The sequence below is a fragment of the Sceloporus undulatus genome, chromosome 7 (genome assembly GCF_019175285.1).
Source record: "Sceloporus undulatus isolate JIND9_A2432 ecotype Alabama chromosome 7, SceUnd_v1.1, whole genome shotgun sequence".
Taxonomy (NCBI): Eukaryota; Metazoa; Chordata; class Lepidosauria; order Squamata; family Phrynosomatidae; genus Sceloporus; species Sceloporus undulatus.
In genome coordinates this window covers 23,729,558-23,748,093 of record NC_056528.1, presented here as the reverse complement: position 1 = coordinate 23,748,093, position 18,536 = coordinate 23,729,558, and the positions used below count along the sequence as shown (strand labels likewise).

General features: G+C 46.3%; 2 protein-coding genes across 4 annotated transcripts; both read right to left on the bottom strand.

The window, feature by feature from the left end:
• Positions 1 to 649: 649 nt before the first annotated feature.
• On the bottom strand, positions 650 to 5,323 carry LOC121936500 (bone morphogenetic protein 2-like). The gene is made up of 5 exons (XM_042478789.1): positions 5,026 to 5,323; positions 3,347 to 3,489; positions 2,566 to 2,688; positions 2,024 to 2,227; positions 650 to 1,591 (listed from the first exon to the last, which is right to left on the bottom strand). The coding sequence occupies exons 1-5, from the start codon at positions 5,321 to 5,323 to the stop codon at positions 1,196 to 1,198; spliced, it is 1,164 nt and encodes a 387-aa protein (XP_042334723.1). The 3' UTR covers positions 650 to 1,195.
• A 1,961-nt stretch (positions 5,324 to 7,284) lies between these two features.
• On the bottom strand, positions 7,285 to 18,364 carry LOC121936903. Of its 3 annotated transcripts, none has more exons than XM_042479590.1 (7): positions 17,797 to 18,364; positions 15,524 to 15,619; positions 12,190 to 12,332; positions 11,437 to 11,713; positions 10,291 to 10,472; positions 9,994 to 10,052; positions 7,285 to 7,569 (listed from the first exon to the last, which is right to left on the bottom strand). In XM_042479590.1, exons 1-7 carry the CDS (start codon positions 17,852 to 17,854, stop codon positions 7,404 to 7,406), a joined length of 981 nt encoding a protein of 326 aa, XP_042335524.1. In that variant the 5' UTR covers positions 17,855 to 18,364; the 3' UTR covers positions 7,285 to 7,403. The 3 variants fall into 3 exon arrangements, with proteins under 3 accessions (XP_042335524.1, XP_042335525.1, XP_042335526.1); XM_042479591.1 differs by having other exon boundaries at positions 7,286 to 7,557; XM_042479592.1 differs by having other exon boundaries at positions 7,288 to 7,554.
• Positions 18,365 to 18,536: the final 172 nt, after the last annotated feature.

Below are 18,536 nucleotides of genomic sequence, written 5' to 3'. Positions count from 1 at the left end.
TGGGTTCCGTTTACAAGATTTATTTGGATGGGGGTTGCCACCATGGCCTTCCTCTAAGGTTGAGAGAGTATGACTTGCCCAAGGTCACCCAGTGAGTTTCCATGGCCAAGCAGGGATTTGAACCCTGGCTTTATCAATGTTTGTGTATATATGCCTTCAAGTTGCTTATAGACCTGTGGCGACGTCATGAATTTCATGCAACTTTCTTAGGTGGTTTTGCCAGTTCCTTCCTCTGAAACACAGCTTGGTATTAGCTGGTAGTCTCCCTTCTAAGTACTAATCAGGGCTGACTCTGCTTAGCTTCCAAGACAGAGTCTGATGCCTTTAGGCTCTTAGGTGCAGTATTGCTCTAGCACTTCAAAATCCTGAGGCCCAAAGTAATTTAAATCAAAAATAATTCTGGGCTTAGATATGACCAAGATTGTCCTTTCCAATTTTCTTTTTTAAGAACAGAAATGTCTTTTGACAATAAAGAGAAACCCAGTGAGGGTGCTTTTAATATAAATGCATCATTCATGTTCAAGATGGTACACAGCACCATGATTACAGCAACACAATATTGCAAAAATGCCCAGTAACCAATATTTGCTGAATGGTGCACAACTGCTTAAATACATTAAAATGCCCGAATATAATAAAACTAGAAGGAGCAGACTACAGGACCAAGGTTTAAAACAGCAGGAACCCATTTACAAATACTGTATTTACAGGTGAGACTGTACAATGAGTGACCAATACATGAGAGTATATACACATATAAATATTAATGCTTTGGATATGTACATTATGGTACAGAGAAAGGGCCCTAATTTGTGAATGTTTCATGCAGCTCACTTTGCGGAGTGAGTGGGATTGCCAAACAGTTAAAGGGGATGGAATTAGTCCAAAAACGATTTTCTTTTGGTGGATTTGGGATGTGGGAGAAGGGGACCCAAACCACCATGTTTGAGTGTGTTTAGCCTGATTTTCAGCCCCAAAGGAAGGAGCTCTTTTGGTCCTAAAAGCTGATCCACTGTTGGGTTTGCTGATCTCAAATTCCTTTCCATTGACCCCAAGCCCCTCCCCAGAATTCTGTCTGGTTTTAGCCAACTCACACTAGGGATTTTTTAAAAATGTAGATGTTTCTCTTGATCAAAAGTTTTTGGAACAAACAGCTTTGCTATCCTTCTTCTGTGGACCAGACCCTCAGAGGGACTCAGTGGCACCCGCAGCTGCCGGCCACCATGTTGTCGTACTGCTTGAGGACCACGTTTGCATCTTCATCAAAATAGAGCAGGCTGATGGAGTAGAGTTGGTCCGGGACGCAGCAGGGCCCTTGGACGTCCTGCCTGAGCTTCAAAGCGTGGACGATGGACTGAACAGTGGCATGGGTGGTGGGGCGCATGTTTGCCCCCAGCGGGAAGGAGCAGGCACCCTGGCAGTGAAAAGCGTTGTAGCCCCGGGGGGAGATGATCCAGCTGGACCAGCCGATTTCCTCAAAGTCCACTAGAAGAGGGAGGCGCTGGCAGGGCATCGGGGCCTCAGCCGAACGAGCCATCCGTGACCCATTGCCTCTGGGCACCGGGAGGGCCTCCGCCATGTTCGGATGGGACTCCTCTGAGAGGCAGGGGGGGAAAGAAAAGAAACACGCGTTAAAAAACCACTACTCCCTGCTCTGATGGAGAAGACTTCAGAATAGGTGGGAGCACTCTGGACATGCTCAGAGGCATTGCACTGGAGCCCAGAGGTGGAACAGAATAACTGTAAACCTGGGCATTGTACCTGGTCCTTAAGATGGAGTCACCCAAGACTTGAAAACCCTCTGCACATGCTTAGAGATCTAACTTGAAATCCCAGAGTAATTTGAAAGCCCTCTACACAAAGAAGCCAGTGGAGCTTCAAAGGCTTGCATCATGTATTTTATGCATTTTGGTATGTGGATTTTGGATGTTATTCTAGAATATTTTGAAAGTACTCTGTGTATGCTCAGAGGTATTGCCCCACGAAGCTCCCCGGCCAACAAGAGGAGGGATATCTTACCTACAAAGGGGACAGAGGGCAGAATCGCCCCTTGCCGCCCATCATCTGTGAACACAACCAGCATGGGCTTCTTGCTCTCATGGTGGTCCCTGCCGGAAGCAAAGCGTACAGGGCAGAAGGTGCGCTTCTTCAGGGGATCCTCATTCATTTCCCCCACTGTCACCAGCAGGCCCTGGTTACTGCTCTCGTCCTCTGTCCACTCGCGAACCTGCAAAAGGCACCACAAAGGTTGGGTTTAATGATAGGGTTCTTGTCCCAAAATGGGGGGGGATTGGGCCATCAAGCCACAATGCAATCATCAGGAAAAACAAGGCCATAAAATAAACATATGAGACATAGAAAATATAACAATGCTTGGTAAGGTGGCAGGCAATAGGAAAAGAGGGAGACCCCCTTCCAGGTGGAGAGATTCAGTCGAGGAAGCCACCTGCGTTTGCAAGACCTGAGCAGGCCAGAGGGTTGCCATGAGCCAAAGGTGGCTTGATAGCAATGAGCAGCAGCACCAACAAGCCCCCAAACTGCATCTCTGGACAAGAACCAACTCACTGCTTGCGTGATGTGAATAATCTCCCAGCCGGATCCTTGGACGGCCAACTTTCTGGAGCAGAGGTGCCTTTTTCCAACGGGAGAATCCATATCCTCTTTGTCCAGGACTTGAAAGATGTCCACCTTGGAGAGGGGGATACAAAAGTTGAGGTGGCATCAATTAAGAGCCCAAATTCAATGCTACTTGGATTGGAAGGAGACTCCAAGGGCCCCCAAAGAAGGAGAGTCAGCCCCTTCCACCCTTCTTTATATATGTATAAAGTACATATAACATACATGCACTTTAAGTTTCAGTTCCATGGCTGCATCTGCGCTGCAGAAATAATAGTCTTGATACCACTTTAACTGCCATGGCTCAATAATGCTGTGGAATCCTGGGATTTGTAGTTTGTGGTACCACCATAGCACTCTGGCAGAGAAGGCTAAATATCTCACAAAACTAGAATCCCATAGCCATGGCAATTGATGCCAAACTGTATTAATTCTGTGGTGTAGATGCAGCCCAAGAGATTGCATTAAGTTGATGCAAATACTCCCAATTCTGGAAAAAAAAATCCCAAACTCTTCTGGCCCCAAGCATTTTGGAAAAAGGAAACTCAACCTCTACTACATTTAAAAGTTAAAACTTTGCCCCCCGAGTTATTACAGTTCTTGCAGACTGTATTTGGAGGAAAGGGGGGTTGCTTCCCACCTCTGTCCTAGGAATCCTTGAGGAAGGACAAGAGTGCTTCTGAGCATAAATGAGTGCCCAGGGAAATGCTTTGGCACTGGGCTGACTTACTTGGCAGAAGTGTGGCGCGCTGGGATTAATCTGGTCAGACAGCTTTGGCCGGAGTTTAAACAGATGAAATTCAGTGGACAAAATCTTCTCGTTTTTGGCCACGTTGGACAGGTCAAAGTGGAGATGCATCTGGACGCTGTGGGCTGCAATGCAAAAGGACAGGGGAGTTAGTGGCATCCATTCACATTTGTTTCCTCCATAATAAACAGATTTATTTTGCCTCCCAACAGCCCTGTGAGGTAGGACAGGCAGGGCAAGAGGAGGGCTTGGTGGCCCATGTTTGAAGCTATAAAAGTCCTCTTTCTCAGCCTACCTCGCAGGGCTGCTGTTAAATGAGAATGAGAAGATTGTGGACTTTTTAAAAAGGGGGTTTATGGAATTAATTCTTCCCCCAAAGGGTAGGTTTAGCTGCACAGATTGATTATGTCTGAATTTTTAATCCTCTTCAGAGAAGCAAGAGTCTAATCCATAAAATCTTCAACTGCAATAAACCTTAGTTTTCATGTCCCCCATGAAAACTCCAATGACAAATCATACCATTGTAGTCCAAAAAAAATTGTTTTTGGGACTACAATGCCCCAAATCCCCCAACCTATAGTCTAAAAAAAGTAATGTTCCATGTTCCTGTCTTGAGCAGGACAGAAATTGAATGGTTCCCTATTGCTTTTTATTCACAAGTTGGGGTGGAAGTGCATTAAATCTAGCAGCCTCTTGGAAAGGACACCTGAATTACCAGCTGATAAATGGCAAATTGAAAATCAGATGTAATCCTATTCTAACCCTGCACTGAAAAGGTAAAATTGGGGGGGGGGATCCACAACCCTGCAGGGCATCCTCTAACCAATGAAGCAGTTGAGGAGAGGCATTTGCATCAGGCCAAAGTGCTGAAAAACCAGACAAAATAAATTAAAGAAATACATATTTGGTCTCAGCCTCAGAGGAAGATAATGGCAAACATCTCATAACCCTTTTTATTTCAGTTCATCTGGTGCATGGGTCCAAATGTCATGCTAGGACTATGAGAGACCAGGGTTCGAATCCCTACTTGGCCATGGAAACCCAGTGGGTGAGCCACACTCTCAGCCTCAGAGGGAGGCAAAGGCAATGCCCCCTCTGAACAAATCTTACCAAGAAAACCCTTTGAATAGGGTCGCCTTAGGCTTGCCATAAATTGGAAAGGACCTGAAGTTACATAACAACCCTGAGAGAAATGCAAAATGAATAGAGAGGACAATCCAACTGCAGATGATAGATCAATAATGACAAAATGAGAGAGGGAGGGAAAATGCAGACGAGAAGGAAAGAGAGAGGGAAGAAAGAAGGATGCCAAATGCAGGTAGGAGAGAGAAAGAGGATGTGAGTGAATGGATTTGGGGTTGTTTTGGTGTGCCCAAGTCGTTTCTGGTTTATGGAGATCATAAGGCAAAACTTAGTCTGGCCTAAATACCCCCAAAAGGCCCGGGGGGGGGGGGGGTTAAAGTTGGTTCAGCCATGGTTAGTCCTTGGATGGGAGAGCACCAGGGAATCCCAAGCGCTGTAGGCACTCATGTCAGAGGAAGGGTCTGGCAAACATCCTCTGAGGATCCCTTGCCTAAGAAGACCCTCTGCAGCCTTTTAGGAGCAACACTCCCACTCTCTGGCCAAGCAAGGGATGCCCACCTCCCACCTGCCCTGCTTACTTTTGTCCAAGAAGCTGCGCACTGTGTTGCCCATCAAGATGTCCGGGTTCTTGATGATCCCATCATCCCCAGCCACGGCGTTGTACAAGTCCACCATGTACTGGGGTGGCTCTTTTGGGTGCTGGGGCAGCTGCGGTGGGCCTTCCATGCCAAAGACCTCCAGGAGTTTCTTCAGGGCTTGGGCCTGGGTCTGGTCTGGGTGCCCATCTCCTTCTGCTCCACTCACCTGGGAGGGTTTGCCAAGGCAGGTTGGCACCCAGGCGAAGAGGATCAAGAGCCAAAATTGGGAGCAAGGCATGGCTGTCATCTCAAAAGGTCTCCCTCCAGAGAACTAGTAGCCCCCTTCTCCAGCCCATGGGGCTTATAAACCCACCTGATCCCCAAATCCCTTGGCTGCTGCTAATGAGCCGCCAGGAAGGGCCAAGGGGGGGTTAATTGCCACAGTGAAAAGGTGCAAAGCCTGCCTTGGCATCGGGGCCAATACACACCATTGGGGAGCCCACCTGGGCCAGAGGTTTGCTCTCCTTGGGGGGCTAAGAGGCGCTTAATGGGGAAAATCGGAGGCCATTAGCAGGTAGGTTTTAAACATGGAGGAGGGGAGAATAGACAGAAAGGGGACAATTACAGGGAGAGAATAATCCAGGTGCCCAATCCACAAGGAAGAGGAAGGGATGGGCTCAGGTGAGAAGAAGGGAACGTGACAAGCCCCCTTCCCACCCACAACACTCCAGGCTTAGACATGAATTGTAGTCCTTTTTTGCTGGGGGGTCTACAATTTCCAGCCCACTGGGTGACCTTCTGCAAGTCACACTCTCTCAGCCTCAGAGGATGGAGAAATCTTGCCAAGAAAACCCCATGATAGGTTCACCTTAGGGTTGCCATAAGTCAGAAACAACTTGAAGGCATACAGCAACAGAACCATAGAGAAAGACGGTGTGGTGCAGTGGTTTGCATGTTGGACTACAACTCTGGAAACCAGGGTTCGAATCTCTGCTCAGCCATGGAAGCCCATTGGGTTGCAAACCCTCCCCTGAAGGAAGAAAGTTTTTGGAGTCCTCACGATTCTGAAGAGAGGTCTGGTTTTAGTAGCATCTTAAGTCACTTCTTTCTGTGAGGTCTAGTCCTCACGATTTTGAACGGAGGGCTGGCTCACATAGGGAGCTCCTTTCTATGGGTTTGGACCATCTATTAAATGCTTAACTTTCCTGGTTCTAAACAGAGGGATTGTTTAAAACAGAAAGTTGCTTTCTGTGGGTTTGGGCTGTAAGTAAAACTTCTAGTCCTCATGATTCTGAATAGATGGCTGTCCAAATCAGGTGCTTTGTTCTATGAATTTGGGGCATCCCTGATATTTCTAGTCCTCATGGTTCTGAACAGAGAGCTGGCTTAAATAGGGAGCGTCTTCCTACAGTTTTGGCCATCCATTGCTCAGTGTTTTCTCTGTGGACAACCCTCCCTGGACACACACTATTTGTAAACAGGGAGGCTCCTGGAAATGAGATTGTGGGCTCAAATGCATTTATACTCAGGTTTCCCACCTCTTGGTGAATGGCTCTCTGGCTTCTAAGGTTTGTGCAGCCTTGCCCATAAAATGCTTTGTCCAAAGTTTCCTGCATGGCGTCCCTGATCCTTCCCTGTCACAGAACTCTCTTGTTTTTTGGAAGGAGCAGAGGATGGCACCCAAGGGGAGGCTAAGGGGCTCAGCAGGGAAGGCCAAGGCCAACCGCCTGCTTCCTCCAGATTTCAGGATGTTTAATTTCACAGCAGGTCAGCATGGGCTGGATTAAGGAATCATTTGTCATGTAAACACGCTAGGTTTAAGTGTTTGTTTGCCTGTTTGGAGCTTCTTGCAGGGAGGAAATTAATCTTTCCCAAGAAAATCACCTGGAACATTTTCAGAGCTTGGAAACATTACTTCTCTTGAGACAGTTTCCAGGACCCCCTTGCTGGTTTGGCCAGCATCTCCCAGAATCCCCAACCAAAGTTTGGCCAGCAGAATGCATTTCCCAGGAAACTCCAGCCAGCTTGGCCAGCGGGCTGCATCTCCCAGAATCCCTTTACTGAGCTTTGTGTAGCAGATTGCATCTCCAGAGTCCCCTAGTCAGCTAGGCCAGTAGTCTGCGTCTCCCAGAATCCTCTTACTGAGCTCTGTGCAGCAGACTGCATCTCCCAGAAACCTCTGGCCAGCAGACTGAAAAATCTGAAACGGGGCGCTGTCCTTTCTTTCAAAATAATTTTTATTTACACATCTGCCCATTTCTCACAAATGGATCACATTCTTTGCTCAGAGGAGATGGTGAACGCAGACTCTTCTTTCACCCTTGTTCCGCAGCGTCATTCCTCTTAATCTTAGGAGCACCAATTTGGGCTGCCATCCTTCAGACCTCGCATCTGCACCTCTGGACGGCCAAAACGGTGCGGAGGGTCCCCATCCGGCTCTGGAAAGTGTGGGTCTCATATTGTTGGGGGACACAGCGGCCGGGGACGCCTTCTGCCCTAAGGAGACACTGCGCTTCACTCTGGGGGCCTCTGCTGGGAAGAAAGCTGAGGTAAGAGCTGGTGCCGGATTCAAAACACTGGCAAGAGGCAGTCTTGTATAGTGGCTACAGCACCAGACCAGACCCAGGAGATTCTAATCCCTGTCATGAGCCTTGGAGCTCACTCAATGAACTTAAAATGAGGACGTTGTCCCCCTCTCAAAATCCTCTTCCCCCCATGAAACTTTCCTTCAGTCTTTGAATTAATTTCTAACTTTGCTTAAAGTTAAAACTTCAGTTGATCATTTAAGAGACAAAGAGTTCGGGCATCCAAAGAAAAGGGGGGCAGGCCAAGGGGCCCAGGGAAAGCCAACACAACCAAGAGAAGAGTTCTTGGTATGAAGGATATTCACTGTCCCATTCTTTGCAATGCTAGAAGTTTGGGGACTGAAGGAAAGTTTAATAAGGGGGGGACAGCCTCATTTTGTCTTCTGCCCATAAATACACTCCTGCCAGACTCTCTCAAAAGGAAAGAAATCATAGGATCTCAAGAATTTGAAGTCCAACCCTCCGCCATAAAGAAAGACACATGTAACACACTCTCAAAAGATAGCCAGCCTCAGTTTAAATATTTCTGAAGAAAGAGAGTCCACCACCCTTCAAGGCAGCCCTACTCTCTCCATGACAGGGTTGTTTTTGGGTGTAGGGAACCCATGAAAAATGCCGTATAAATGTAGCTGGTGGTGAGAGCCAGCAAAGGGTAATGGTTTGAGTGTCAAGGACACAGGGAGACCAGGGTTCAAATCCTTGCTCTGCCATGAACCTTGGGGAAGCCACACAGCCCCAGACTCAGAAGGCAGTGGCAATCTCTTCTCCAACAAATCTGGCCAGGAAAACCTTGCAATAGGGTCACCTTAAGTCAGACTTGAAGGCACACAACAATAACAACAGCAACAGCCTCTTTCCTGTTCTACTCAAGGATCCTCAGGAGCAATTGTGGATTGGGAGTGGATTTCCCCATCCTCTGGCTGGCTAGAGAAGGGATATTCCTCCCATGCTCCCAAATTGCCCTTTTGTGTATGGGGAGGGTTCGTCTGGCAGCCAGGGGGGAAAGCACATCCCCCCATTTCACTTGGCCTTGTCTCGGAGGGCCTTTGTGTGTGTATATGTGACTTAAAGCCACCTCACAGTGACCCCATGGATTTCATAAGCAAGGAATCCCCAAAGGTGGTTTTGCCAGTTCCTTCCTATAAAATGCAACCTTGCTATAAAATGCAGTCTGGTCTTCATTGGCTGTCTCCCATCCAAGCACTAACCAGAGCTGACTCTTCTTAGTGTCTAGGATCAGAGGGTGCCTTTAGGGTGTTTAGGCCTCTGAAAGGGCTCTAGGGAAAACTAAGACATATTCTTTTAAAAGTAACCCTCATTAGTTTTATTTTCCTTTCTGTCTTGCTTGGCGTAGTGAGCCAGGCCTCTGTCCCTGGGCTGAGAGTGTGTGACTTGCCCAGTGATGTCTCCCAGTGAGTATCCATAGCCTTGCAGGGATTCAAATCCTGGTCTCCAGAGCATTATTCCTCTAATAAAACATATAATTAAGCCTTGCCATGAACCATTTTATTTTAATATAAAAAGATGGGAGGAATTGAGGGCAGGGGGTTGGATGCAAACTGATTTATTTGTGTGATTCCACAGCAGGGCATTTTTCTTTGAATGTGTATGATGCCATGTACTTCAGTGTCACGAATAATATGACAGTACTGATGATGAAGATGACTAATAATAATAATAATAATAATAATAATAATAATAATAATAAGCAATAGGATATCATTCCAAAGTGGAATGACAGAACTTCTGACTGTCCGTTACAAAAACTGACACTAATTGAAACCGGACACATTATCTGATAAGACCTCACTGAGGCCTAGCTTCTTGGATAGAATCCAGAAGTACATTTGATAATGCCTGGGAGATTGAAACCAATTGCTATTATAAGAAGAGGCAGCATTATATCCCTATATGTTATTGTAGGAAAAGGCAATAGTCTTGGACAGTCCAGAACTCCATTTGGTAATGCCTGGAGATTGAGAATAATCATTGTAGTTATAGGAAGAGACAATATTATCTGATGAGACCTCATTAATTACTAGATTCTTGGATGGAACATGAATCATTGGTGGTGGTGGTATGTGTGTGTGTATTTAATAGGGACAGTTTTGGATGGTCCAAAACACCAGTTGGTAACACTTGGGAGGCTGTGAAACCAATAATGAGGAGGAGGAGGAGGAGACAACGAAGGTTTTACTATTTGATTAATGCTATATAGATTCATGGCAAAGTGCTGTTTTTATGTTGTTATGTGATAGAAACCTGACACACTGGGGGGGTGCATGTTTGCATCTCCCCCCCTGTGCGCACACACACACACCTTTCCTTCCCAAGAAGGGCTGCCTGGCCCAACCCCAAGGTCTCCCCAAAGAACTGTGCTCACCTCAGCAAGCACCGACTTCCAGCTGCACAATGCCCCAAGCACCTTCCCACGTCGATTTCCTGGAAAGATTTGCAACACAAAGAACAGGAGGCAGTCACTCAGGGCCTGTTTCTTACCTGGCTTGGCAGGTGGGCAAAGGGTTCACAGGGTCAGAGAAGCCAGCTCTGGCCTTCCCCTTCCCCTTGAAACCTCCCAAGGGCCATCTAGTCCAACCACTGGCAGTGAGGGTCTGTGTGCACCCTCCGAAAGAATAGTGGCCCAGCAGCATGCAAAAGGGTGACTGGGACACAAACATACCTTGATTCGCTCTTGCTTTTCCCCGGCAGCACTGATGACAATTTCAAAGTAGTACTCCAGGTGGGAGACCCGGTAGCAAGCCTCTCTCAGCTCGCAACGCTCCAGGATCCGGACTGCCTGGTTCCCATTGGGACTCTTCAGGAGAACCGAGTCAGAGATTGTGGGGACGCAGAAGAGCCCCTCTGAAAAGAGAAACGGGGTCTGTTTCAACATAAAGGGCTTTGTTTGCCAGCAAAAAGAGAGCAAAGAGGGCACACAGCCTCCTCTGGGGAAAAGTCCAAAGCCCATGAGCAGCCACCAAGAAGGCCCTGTCTCCCAGCTGAGTCTGGGAAGGTGTTGGGACAGATAGAAAGCCCTCTTTGTAAGACTTGGGCAGGCTCTTATAGGGAGATGTGAGCTCCCACAACAACCTGGATGTGACTGTGCTACACCTCCCATTATTCCTCACCCAGCAGCTATGCTGATGGGAGCTGCAATCCAACAACATTTGGAGGGCTGCACCATTCCCCCCTAGATGGACCAGGAGTCTGACCTGGTTAAAATTTCTACTCCCTATCGTCCAAATCACCTCTTTCTTCCCTGTTGAACAGTGAGGACTAGAAACGTCCTTTATTTTGGAGAACCACAGGTCAAATGCTGGAGCCCAAGCATTTAGGAGATCCCAGTCTCTGCAAGTATTTCCAGTTGGGGAAGATGAGAAACTGATGGGAGAGCGGCTGCCTGTCAGTATGCGGAGGGACACAACCAAGGGAAACCAAGGGAACTATAGTCTTTCCCCTTTCCTTGTGTGGTTTTGGAGAATGATCGTAGATGTGTGCAAGAGCACTATGAATCTGGCTTGCAAAGACATAAAGGCCTATTCTCTCTGAAGGAATCACAGGCCTAGGAAGACCTCCCTGCTAGAAAACCTGTAGAGTTTCTGCCAGTCAGTGGGGGCATTACTGGGCTGGACAATGAAGCCGATTGAGCCAGTGCCTCTCTTCCTCAGAAACAGGACACAGTAGGCCTTCCTTTGGATTAGCACCCTCCCCATGTCTACATCTGGGAAATGTTGCCTTTTTAAAAATTATGACACCCCCCCTCCAGAATCTCCTTTTAATATGAGTACATCTGAGGCTCCTGAGACCATGCCCTCGCCTCTCCTACCTTCAAGACGAGGCGGACTGGAACACTTTCCAACATCCACGGTCCGTTCTAGGGGGGAGTCCGGGAAGAAGGTTTTCAGGGCTGGCGACCGGAGACACTCATAAGGGTGGGTGGCGCATTGGCAGTTCTCAATCACCTCCACCTCATGGGGGCCATTGAGGAGGAGCAGCTCTTCCACCCGGACACGGCTGGACTCGCACTGGTAGCCCAGTGGGCAGGAACGTTCCGATCCCACACCACTGGGTTCGGATCCAGCTGGAGACCAGGAGAGCCTATTCTGTGGATGCACAAGAGAAGGAAAAAGAAGTCATTCGCTTCCCAAGCATGCTCCCATCTGGTCTTTAAACCATTCTGCCTCCAAAAATGCCCCATTTGCAAATCAGGTCTGTTTTCCCATTCTGTCTGCAAACTGGACATGTTTCCTTCTAGGTCCTCTAGCACAACTCTATGGTCCACCTCTGCCAGAAGTGGAGCATAGAATCACATTAGAGGACCTACAAATGCTTAAAGAAGTGTTTTCTTGAGCAATTTCTAAGTCCTTTAGCACAACTCTGTGGTCAACTTCCAGCAGAGTTGTGCTGGAGGAGTTAGAGTAGAGACTCCCAGACAGAACATATTCATCAAATCTGCAAATGTGAAGGGCTGACTATAGATCTATTCTGTTTAGTTGCAATATTTCTTACTACCCAATTCGTAACCCTACAAGGTAGGCCAGGTTGCAAGTCCATTCAGAACAAACCAGTGGTTCCTTACCCTCTTGCTTCGAATGAAGTCCAGCATGGAGGACTGTCTGGGGAGTTCTGGGAGCCCAGAAGTGTGGGGCTTTGTGTGCTGGCTCCCCATGCAGTGTGTCCTGCAGACCCCCACATCAACGCTGACCGGGCTGCCAGAGAGATCTGAGCGAGAGAAAAACAGAAAAGGCTTGTTCTGGGATCCCCAAACTACAACTAGAAAATATCATGGTTCCTTTTAAGGCTTTTGCAGAGAGAACGTGGGGTGATTGCCTCTGCCCAATAATTTGCCCTTCCGGATGAATGCCAGGCACATAACACAGCATTCCCAACACCATTTCTTATACCATTAAGCTTACTAGTAGAAATTGAAATATACAAAATAAAGCCACAGGGCAGTAAGACTGCAGACTTTTGGGAATGCCTCAAAATAGGCTTTAGCTAATGCCATTAAGAAAGTTGCAGCTCTTCTAGCAATTGTTGTTGTGTGCCTTCAAGTCTTTTCCGACTCATGGCAACCCTAATGTTATATCATGGGATCTTTTGGCCAGATTTGTTGCAATTGCCTTCCCCTGAGGCTGAGAGAGTGTGATTTGCCCAGTGGGTTTCATGGCCAAGTCAGGAATTGAACCCTGGTCTCCAGAATCCAAGACTCAAAGTGCTGCCAGAGGCTTTATTAGAAAGCAAAAAATCTGATTTTGGGGAGTGGGACCAATTGTTTTTAGTATTAAGCAAACCCACAAGGTATTTTGTGCAGCTAAAGAAATAAAGACTTTCCTCCAAGCCACAGCAAAGGTGGCATCTGGAAAAAGGTTTGCCTTTCAGTGGAGAAACATGTGAAAGGAAGTAATTAATTCAGGAGGTATCTTACAAGGGCCATTTTATTTTTTAAAGCAAGGCGTGAGACCACCTTATTGGGAAGAATCCCTGGCTCTTAGCTCAGCAAACCATCAGGAGAGGAAAGACGGGATTGTCTGCAAAAAGTCCAATACACAAACTGGCTGGTTTCAGCCTCCAAACCAATAGTAGCTGTGGATTTTAGCCCGAACTTTTAAGGAACTTTCCAAAGTGGTAAACCTATTTGGGGTAATCTGTTGCCGTGACTTGTTAGCATTTTAAAAGTGGTTTGTGGAAGTGATTTGCAACCATTTCCCCCAAAAAAGTTTCATTCCTTGATGTCATTTGCTACAGTCTGAAAACAAACGTCATATTGCATTGCTTCTTGGGCGAATTGGTTGCTTTCCTTCTGTTTTTATGTGTTATTGGCGGGGTGGGTTGAGTTTAAGAAGTAATTTTACTTTTAAAATGGCATGAAATATACCCAGTGCCATGGAAAATGTTTGAAAGCTTGGCCTACCTCACAGGGCTGCTCTTGAGGATAAAGAGGATCTTTTTTAAAAAATGGAATTAACTTTAAAAATTAACTTTAAAAAGGAGTAGGAAACAGTACTTATTACAAGGAGAAGAAAAGGAACATTGTTCCCACTTGTGTGCCTTGGTTTTTCAAATAATAATGTCACTTTTGTGATGCTTTACCCTAAACTTCAACACACTGGACCAAAACATGCTCTTGAACGTCTTTCCCTTACCATTATTATTATATTGGTTTCACAATCTGACAGGTGGATAGTTAAAAAAACCTTATACTATAAATTGCATTGGAAAAAAATGCTGGAGATATATCAAATAATTGAATGAACAATCAATATATAATAACCAATATATTGTTTTATGGGAATTTACAAGCATCATTGATTAAGAATATTAATTTCTTTAATCATCCTCATCATCTGTTATTAGAAAGGCTGAGACTCTGGAGACCGGGGTTCAAATCCCCACTGGGCCATGGAAATGCACTGGGTGATATTGGTTGAGTCACACTCTCTCAGCCCCAGAAAACCCCATGAAAGGGCCACTATATGTCAGAATAAGGGAGTTGTATTTGTATTCCCCTGAGGCTGAGAGAATGTGATTTGCCCAAGGTCCCCAGTGGGTTTCTATGGCTGAGCAGGGATTAAAACCCTGGTCTCCAAAGTCATAGTCCAACACTCAAACTACTACCCCACACTCTGGCTTAACACTGTAAATGCTCTGGGGTTTGTAGTAGTTGGCTGTGAATGATCCACATGGATGCAGACCTTTATGAACACCCAAACTGCCCATCCCATTTTAATTTAAATGTTTTAATAGCTTTAATTGTTGATTGTTTTAATAATATTTTAGTGTGGTAAGGTTGGGCAGAGGGAAGGAGGGAATTAACGGGATGTATTTTAACCGTATGTTGTGTTTTATCTGATGTTGTGAGCCACCTTGACCCTACGGGAAAGGCGACATATAAATAAAACGTTATTATTATATTATATTATTATACTCTGCTGATTCCCTGGATGATAGTCCTACTGTCTGGGAGGCATGGGAGTTGTAATCCAACCCAGGGCAAAGTCTTTTCTGACATCCCAAATGGTCACTGAGCCCCTGCTGGTCCCCATACCCATTCCTGATTCCTAGCCTTGTAGCAAATGCCATCCTTTGGGAAAGTTCATCTTGTTTATGGACTACAGCTCCCATTATCCTCCAACCAACATGGTAACTAACATGGCAAGCCTAGTCCAAAAAACCCACAGCAAAGAAGGAATTTTCCCAAAGGCTGAGCTGGGAAGTTACAGGAAAAGGAACATTTCCAAGGTCTGGAGAAATGACTGGCCATAGCACCTCTGAAATGGAGATAACAGTTTTTTAAATCACCCTCTAAGTCTTAAGAGCTGCCAATTGGCACCTGATTCTTAATAGGTCCTTTTGCATTTCCTGTGTCTGCAATGCAAATGTGGAGGCAAAAACTTTGGAATGGTCCCCAGACAATGCATTGGAAAATGGCACTGATCTTAATCTTTCATAGGTTTTAACTGTGTTGTATTTATTGTAGTTTGGAAGTTACCTTGGGTCCCAAGTTTTGGAGAAAACAGGGTAAAAATTAGGGTGATGTTGACAGTTGAGAATAAGAATAGTAATAATAACCACCTACTAGGAAAATAAACATTCAACTGACAATATGCAGGGTTGGTCCTTGTCTGTGTTATTTTGATTTATTTATACATTTTCTACTTTTGGGTGTAGGTGACAAATGAAATGGGAGGAAATCTTTATTTCTCTCCTTTATTAGTTTCTTCATTTCTGCTTCATTTTCTTTTAATGCAGAAAGGTGGGATGCAAATTTTTAAAATCAAGTTGGAAGGGGTCCCTGAAGGTCATTTAGTCCAACCCACAGTGAATGTTTTCCCCCCTGATAGGCAGCCATTTAACCTGAGATGGAGCAACAAGGGAAAAGGGATAGAGGCCTGGCTTTGCACTCCACTCACCGTGTCCGACGTAAACGTACCGCGTCTGGCGCTTACAACATCCCAGCTTGGCAAAAGGGTTGCCTCCTTCGGGCGGCAGGCTAGCGGATCCCGAACCTGGAGTCATGGATCAGAGGGACAGACAAACCTAAGATTGGCTCAATGAAGTTATCAAGGCAAGAAAAGTGAAAGAGCTAGAGATGAAAAATACAGTCCCCTGGCTATTTTATCTGCACAACAGTCTCACAAGGTAGGTCATTCGGAAAGGGAAGGCCTCAAAATGAACTGGTCAGCTTCACAGTAGAAGATTTTGAACCCAGTGCCTTAATGCTCTAACCAGGGATGGGAAGCAGTTGTGGGTCTTTTTAATGTTGGAGAGTGGAGGGAGGGATGCAATTTGTTTAAAAGGTCCTGGGCTGTATCTGTACTGTACAATTAGAGCAGTTTGATGCCTCTTCAGTAGCCTTGCCTCTGTCCTAGAGAATCCTGGGATTTTTCACTTGGAGAGTCACTTACAATCCTTTGGTCCGCTCCCCTAAACAATAGCAATATGCTTTCCTGGCAAAGAAGTCTAAGTACTTCCAACTACAAAGCCCAGGATTCCACAGGATAGAGAGATAGAGATGCCTGTCAAAGTGGTATTGAACTGCTATATTTGTGCAGTGTGGACACACGGGGCAATTCACCCTTGCTTTGGCCAGGAAATAAAAGGGCAGCCCAGGGTCAAGGTCCATGGAATTGGAAACAGTCCTGGGAGGGTCACACTTTCTGGCCACTAGACCAAGCTGCCTCTCAAAGATGGAAGGCAAATTGCAAACACCTTTGAGAAGCTGCAAGAACATGTGTGGGCATCCTCTGGTCCTCTAGGTGTTGCTGGACAGCACTTCCCATCACTCCTGACCACTGGCTGTGCTGGCCAAGGCTGATGGAAGTTGTGCTCCAGTTGCAGCCAATGGGAGTTGTGATTCCCGCCTCTGCACCAAAGAGAAACTTTCCCTAGATGAGTTTTTGAGCTGATTGGGTTGCCACCTTTTCTTTCCCTGGGAGGCTGCTGCGCCTCCAGGGCTCAATGGGTCATGGGTTCAACAGGTCAAGCCATCAATGCTTAAAGCTATTCTGCAGCTCTTCCCTTTTAAGCTGTTTAAAAGGCATGGGAGCCTCATTGAGGGGGAAAGCATGGCAACTTTGCCCTAGGCTTATATTGTCACGCCAAATTATAAGCATGCTTATATTTTCTAAAGGTATCACTGTTTGGTGGATTTTAATTGAATTTGCTAAATGGCCAACACAGCTGCCCCTGCATATTTTCTAAGGTAAGGGCTCTTTTAATTCCCTTCCGGCAGCTGAGAAGGGACTTCCTGGAATCACTGAACAAGAAGAAGGTATCCCCAAGGGTCATCTAACCCAACCCCTGCACAGCTAATTTGAGATTGAGCGCTAGCCTTGTTGGCCACAATTCCAACGGGAACAAATAAAATCACCACCTGGGTTTGTCTTTTTCTTAGCCCTTTCCTTGGCAAAAATAGCTTTTTGACATTTAGGAGAAAGTGGGAGACAGGGCTGATGGGAACCGGAGTTTCATGAACTCTCTGCAGACTGTGCTCCTCCCACTGGTTAAACTGGCCACCAGATCCCATGCGCTGGCATGCATCCATGTGGTAGGATTGCCAAACTGGTTGCTAGAAGAACACAACTGGAAAGGGCCACAAGGGGCATCTAATCTAGTCCAGGAAGACACAAATAAAACACTCCTTCCAGCTGCTGTTTAAAGACCTCCAAAGAAAGAGAGCCCATCACCCTCTGAGGCAGTTTATTCCACTGTCAAATGGCTCTTACAGTCACAAAATTCCTCTTAATGTTTAGACAGAATTTCTATTCTTGCAATTCGAATCTACTGGTTCATACCTAAGTCCCTGGAGAAGAAGGCCTGTTACAGACTGCCAAAATAAATCTGCTTCGGGTCTCTTTGGAGTTATGCTATTTAAATGATGCATGGGTCCTAAGAGTCCGGAGGTCGCGCCAAAGCCACACTCCATTCCTAAGCACTGGAATGCAGCTTTGGTGCAGCTTCCAGATTCTTAGGGTGCATGCATGATTTAAACAGCATACCTCCAAAGAGACCCGAAGCAGCTTTATTTTGGCAGTCTGTAACAGGCCGAAGTTTGGTGCCTCTTCTCTCTTCGGAGATTTAAAGGCGGCTGTCATGGTTTTCTCTTCTCCAGGTTAAACATCCCCAGCTCCCCACATTTTCCCAGAAGAACAGAGAAAGGGAGAAAAACTGAAACCGGACTTACCCAAGGTGCCAGAGAGACAGAGGAGCCAAGGAAGGAGCAGCATCCTTTGGAAAGCCATGGAAGTTCTCAGCAGCCAGAGATCTCTCAGCCAAGGATATTTATATGGCCTCAAGTAGATTCCATAGATGGTCTTTTGATGGTTTTCCCCCTGAAGACTGATAACCGGAGACGCCACCCTGTTTGGAGACACCTGAGCTGGGATGGAGGGGCGTCTGGAGGTAAGGAGCCATCCCAAACTTCAAAGACTTTTCGCCCCAGGAGGCTTTGGCTGTGGGGCCAGGGAGCCTCCTTTAAGTCCCCAAATCCCTCCAGGGCACTGCTTTGAAGTGGCTCATTTCAAAGGGGATTAAAGGGCTTTTGATCACAAAAGGCCACTCTCCAGGTTGAAGGTTCAGGAGGTTGACTTCGCCTTTCACTCCCTTTCTGTCACTTCCCAATTTTAAACAGAACTTCAGTGATGTCTTCCCAGAAGAACCCAAGGCAGTGAATAAGCTCCCAAGCAAGCCCAATAACATCCAAACACTGTAAAAATCTTAATTCTTAGATCTCAGGGAAAGTAATAATCTCATATGGATCATAGCCGTCTTTTTTTAAAGGTTAAAAATGACTCCTTTGGTCACCATCAGAGAGAGAGAGAGAGAGAGGAAAGGAGGGAGGGAGAGAGGAAGGAAAAAAGAAAGAAAGATAATAAAGGAAAACTAAAAAGCAGAGGAAAAGAGGCTGAACTTCTAAACACAGCA